General features: G+C 37.0%; 1 protein-coding gene across 1 annotated transcript in view; it reads right to left on the bottom strand.

Annotated features, from left to right (window-relative positions):
* LOC143034339 (uncharacterized) overlaps nucleotides 1-5,000 on the bottom strand; it is a gene marked incomplete at its 5' end in the record, with an annotated part of 121,116 nt that extends 116,116 nt beyond the window's left edge. The window contains 1 exon segment of the mRNA XM_076200272.1: nucleotides 4,923-5,000. Coding sequence (XP_076056387.1) covers nucleotides 4,923-5,000 — 78 coding nt within the window.

Genomic DNA, 5,000 nt, shown 5'->3' with positions numbered 1-5,000 from the left:
TCAAACGAATGAAATTATCTAATGACAGAAAATAAGCACATGAAAAGTCCATCAAAAGAAAATAACCCATCCATTATCTATTCAGTTATTTATTTATTTATCTATTTATTTATTTGTTTATTTACTTATTTCCTTACTGTTTGATTATTTTGGTTTCTAAGGCAACCGGAATACAAAGGAATCTCTTCACCAAAGACCAAAGCTTTTGCTGATGAAAGGGAAAAGACTGACGTTTCGAAAAAGAGCAAATCCTCTAAAAGAGTCTCTAATGAAAACAAATACTGGGAATTCCATCACAAGAAGGTCTTACCAATTACTTAGAATATGAGTGATTTTTGTTGCTGTTTTTTTTTTTTTTGTTTTTTTGGCCATGTAGCAAACCTTCTTCCAACTTCAAGTGAAGAACTAAAATTAATAAATGATGGCAGAGGTTGATCTGAAGTCTGTGTGATAACGAGCCTCATTGGAATGTTGAAAATTATGATTATTTTGAGTTCTTAACTTGGTTCCTCTCTGTAGTTCTTCAATATATACAGCGACCTCATATTAGTGATTCATATCGAAGTAGACAGTGATAGTAGGGATGATGAAGATGATAGTGGTGGTGATGATGTTGAAGGAGGTGATAGTGATGATGATAGTAATGATGATGGTGACGAAAATTATGGTAGTTATGGTGATAATGGTAGCGATGATGATGATGATGATGATGATGATGATGATGATGATGATGATGATGATGATGATGATGATGATGATGATGATGATGATGATGATGATGATGATGATGATGATCATGATCATGATCATGATCATGATCATGATGATGATCATGATGATGATAATGATGATGATCATGATCATGATCATGATCATAATGATGATCATGATGATGATCATGATGATGATCATGATCATGATCATGATGACGAAAACAACAATGACGAAAGATGTAAATTAAATAAACATATAAATAAATAAGTAAATACATAAATAAATGAATAAATAAATAAATAAAAAATAAATAAACAAATAAATAAACATATGATGAATAGATAAGTAAACAAACAACTAGATAATTGAACGAATAAATAAATAAATATATTACTAAATAAACAATGCAACTGTGCTACCATCATATCCCCATTGAGGAACTCCAATGTTTCTAGAATCTTCTTCATTTGCGATTAACAGCAGACAAGTTTTCCCTAATTACATAGTAATCCTCTAACAGCATAGTTATCCAACACGGACACCAGATGGCCGCCAGATGCAGCAAGAATCTCGGCCGTATGACGTCATCTCGGCGACGCAATGGTAATGTCGAAGTTCAATGCCAAGGACGTAGTACTATTCGTGTAATCAAAACAAAAATTAGAGAGAAAATGAAAAATAAAGATACAAAATAAGAGAGCAGTTATCCTTCATGGAGTTCGAGATTCTAAGTTCTCTCCAACTCCGGGCAGTGACTGTAGTTACCTGTTCCCCTCCCCTCCCCCAAGAATACCAAAACACCATAACAGGCAAAGGTGATGGCATCAGTTGAAGCTTCGTGCCCACCTCTATTGTCACCAAGACTCAGCTGAGATTCATTTCCGTGGCACACTTTAGGGAAAAGAAGGGGTTATATACATATAGAAATTGAGTTCTTATTCATTTCTTTGCTCGTGCCGCTTACTGAACGTTGACCCGCTTCCCTTAAAAAGAATCCTCTCGGCCGAGGCCCCTTTTGTCCTCCGTTTTTCATTTAGTTAAAATCGGAACAAAGTTAAGTGGCACTAGGAATGCAATGTATTCTGCAGCGGACAATGATCTATGCTCTCGCTTACGTAAGCAGAAAAGCAGAGAATTGATTCGATTAAAACATTCGTGAATATTAATGGACTCACGGGTTTAATTTTATCAGATTCGGCAGTTCCTGAAAAAAGTGTGTGTGTGCGTGTGATAAAGAGAGAAAGAGAGAGAAAGAGAGACAGACAGACAGACAGACAGAGAGAGAGATAGAGAGAGAGAAAGAGAGAGAGAGAGAGAGAGAGAGAGAGAGAGAGAGAGAGAGAGAGAGAGAGAGAGAGAGAGAGAGAGAGAGAGAGAGAGAGAGAGAGAGAGAGAGAGAGAGAGAGAGAGAGAGAGAGAGAGAGAAAGGAAGAGAGAGAGAGAGTAATCCCATTACAGCACGTTCTGGTTGCGTCTGGATTGCACTTAGAATAATTTCCTTGTTTACAAAAGTTGGCCAAACAATAAATTTGAGCTATGAAAACCACCTGAACAAGTTTTCAACTCAACTTTATTTAATGGACAGTTTCTCTTCTTACGTGCAATATCCAAATATAAGTATTATGGAAAGAAATTGGTAGTGGTAGTGCTAGTGGTAGTGGTTGTGGTGCTGAAAGTGTTACTGGTAGTGGTATGAATAAACGGGAATTTGAAGATGCAGCGGAACCTTTAAAATATTTCTATTTGTTTAAGGCCAAGTTTTCATTTAGTTCAAGATTCTCCGTTGTCTCAAAGTTCAAAGTAAACTAATTATTTTTCACCAAGTAATTAAAGTAATAGTAAATGGGCAGATCTGTACAAGCCCAGAAATCAAAGAAGTACCCTGAAATTAACTATGAAAATACAGACATTGGTCGTGATTGAAACTACATTGGTTGAGGTGGGGGGAAATAGGTAGGGGAGTGCGCTCTGAAAGCTATGGTGTGTGAGTGGTGAAAGATGCTACCACCAGCACTAAACGATCATCTCGGAATGTCTGAGTCTGCCAGGTCAGGCATGGCAGTGACCGAGACTGGTTAAGAGGTAAGTGACAACGAGGCACGCAGAAGATGACGTCAATGATACTTGCAGTAGTTGTCAGCTAGGAACTGGATTACATTACTGAGGCAATGCTACAGTTGCCAAGGTGATGGTGGAGGTGAGAAAAAAAAAACGTGATAGAAATAAAAAACGAGAAAGATCAACAAGATGGTGATCATGACAGTTTTTAGAATAAAATACATGTTGCTGATACTAAATTGCACGTTGATGATGACTATGATGGCGTTAGAGAGGAGGGTGACAGGGTCGCCAATTTCGATGAAGACAGAGACCGCAATGACACTAAATAAAGATGACTACGTTTATAAACCTGATGGTAGATTCTTGGCAAAAGAACCCATGCCAAAAGGTCATAGCAACCCATCGAAGCAAACTTGTGATGTCACAAGACGTGAGAATGTCAAATCACTATCTACTACACGCACTGTAGCACCATAAACTATCATAGAATATGATATATGCATCGCTTGCAATCACGTGGCATAAAAAGAGCCGAGCTCCTGTAGAGGTCTTCAAAGGACACAAACTGGCTGATGATGATCATGAAAATATCATCCCTGCATGTCTGTCCATTTTTTCTTCTTCCTCGTCTTCTTCCTCTTCCTCTTCTCCCTCCTCCTCTTATTCCTCTTCTTTTCTCCCTCCTCTTCTTATTCCTCCCCCCCTTCTTTCACCTTCTCTTCTTCCTTTTCTGTGGAGTTAGTCAGCAGTTTCTATTTTATTAAATAGTCAGTAGGTGTTTAAAAATGATGCATTTCACTCTGTTCTTTAACTGATTTCAGCAAACCTGGTAAGATATGCTTTTCAGTTTATAAAAATCTAAAGTATTTACCAGGTAGTTATTAAGGCCCCCTTTTTAACCTATTATCTGCAGTGGCTTAAGAAAATATCATACAGAAAAAGAAAAAAAATAGTGTTTCGTATTATATTTCTCCTTTTCTTCTACATTCTCCTGATATGTCTACTTAGACCATTTGTTATTTTCTACTTAACATAATCACAAATCTTTCCACCATCAACTAAGTTCTCAGTTTATTTCTGTTTTTCTCTTCCCCATTTTCAATCAACTAAACTCCAAATCCCTTTCTCCCAAATGTGCCTCTCTTTGTGTATTTACATCCCCTTTTCTTGTCTCCCCTTGCAGTTCTATCTTAATCCATTGTGCAATAAAAACGTCTGTGGTTAAACAAACACATAGTGATTAGCTCCAACTCTTCCCTATCTTTCCCCTTTCTCCCTGTCTTTCTGGCATTATGTCTTTCTTCCTGTCTCCCTGTCTTTTTTTCTCTTTTTCTTCTTTGTTTCCCTCTGTCTTTGTGTCAACATCTCTCTTTCCCTTTCTATCTTATCTCCCTTTAACCTCTCTCTGCCCTTCATGGAGTGGAAGAGGTCCATAATAAAGGCAAACGAATGCATTATATCAGCTGGCTTAACATTTAGATGACGAGGTCGACCACGGCAGATGAGAAGCCACATGAATATTTAAATTCCTGGATGAGAGATGTCTCTTTAACCCTTGAACTTCGAGGTATACTGTACAAATATTGCAGCAGGCACCAAAGTATCTTATTCAGCCACAACAATAAAAAAAATACTATTGGGAACTGGCATTGATCAAATGAAATTCTCAACACTTTCTGTTGTGCAGTCTTGGTATCTGGTAACAAAGGAATAGATCAATTAAGCAATTTGTTATTGAATAATCAAGCAAAGTCCCACGCCAAGACCATCACTAGTAGAGTTTTTTTTTTCTCAAATATATGTCAATCAAAACTGGAAGTTAATATTTAGATTAATCGAACATCGAAGAGAAACGTTTGAGTACTTATGGAAAATACATGAATATATATAAAGGGAAAGGGGTACATATATCAGTAATCAAGGATAAAATTCTTTATCAGAAAACAGTTTCTGAGTATTTACATGGAGGGATTGATTTCATATAGAATAGTTTTGCTGAGACATCAAATACTGTAGAAAGAACCGAGGATTAGGAAATTCCGTTTACTTGTGTTTTGGATTATCTTATTAGAAAATCAACCAACAGGTTGGTAGAAATAGTCACAAGAGATATAGATGAAAATGTAATTGAATAAATGATATCTTACTTGAGGTGATCCTGCTCGATGAGTTCGGTATCCTGCGTTTGACACTGTCTGGAGACCGTTCGCACCGGATTCGCTTGA

Source organism: Oratosquilla oratoria, chromosome 17 (assembly GCF_046742065.1).
Source record: "Oratosquilla oratoria isolate Oo_2021 chromosome 17, ASM4674206v1, whole genome shotgun sequence".
NCBI lineage: Eukaryota > Metazoa > Arthropoda > Malacostraca > Stomatopoda > Squillidae > Oratosquilla > Oratosquilla oratoria.
Note: the sequence above shows the minus strand (reverse complement) of the source record. Positions and strands in the feature narration are given on the sequence as shown.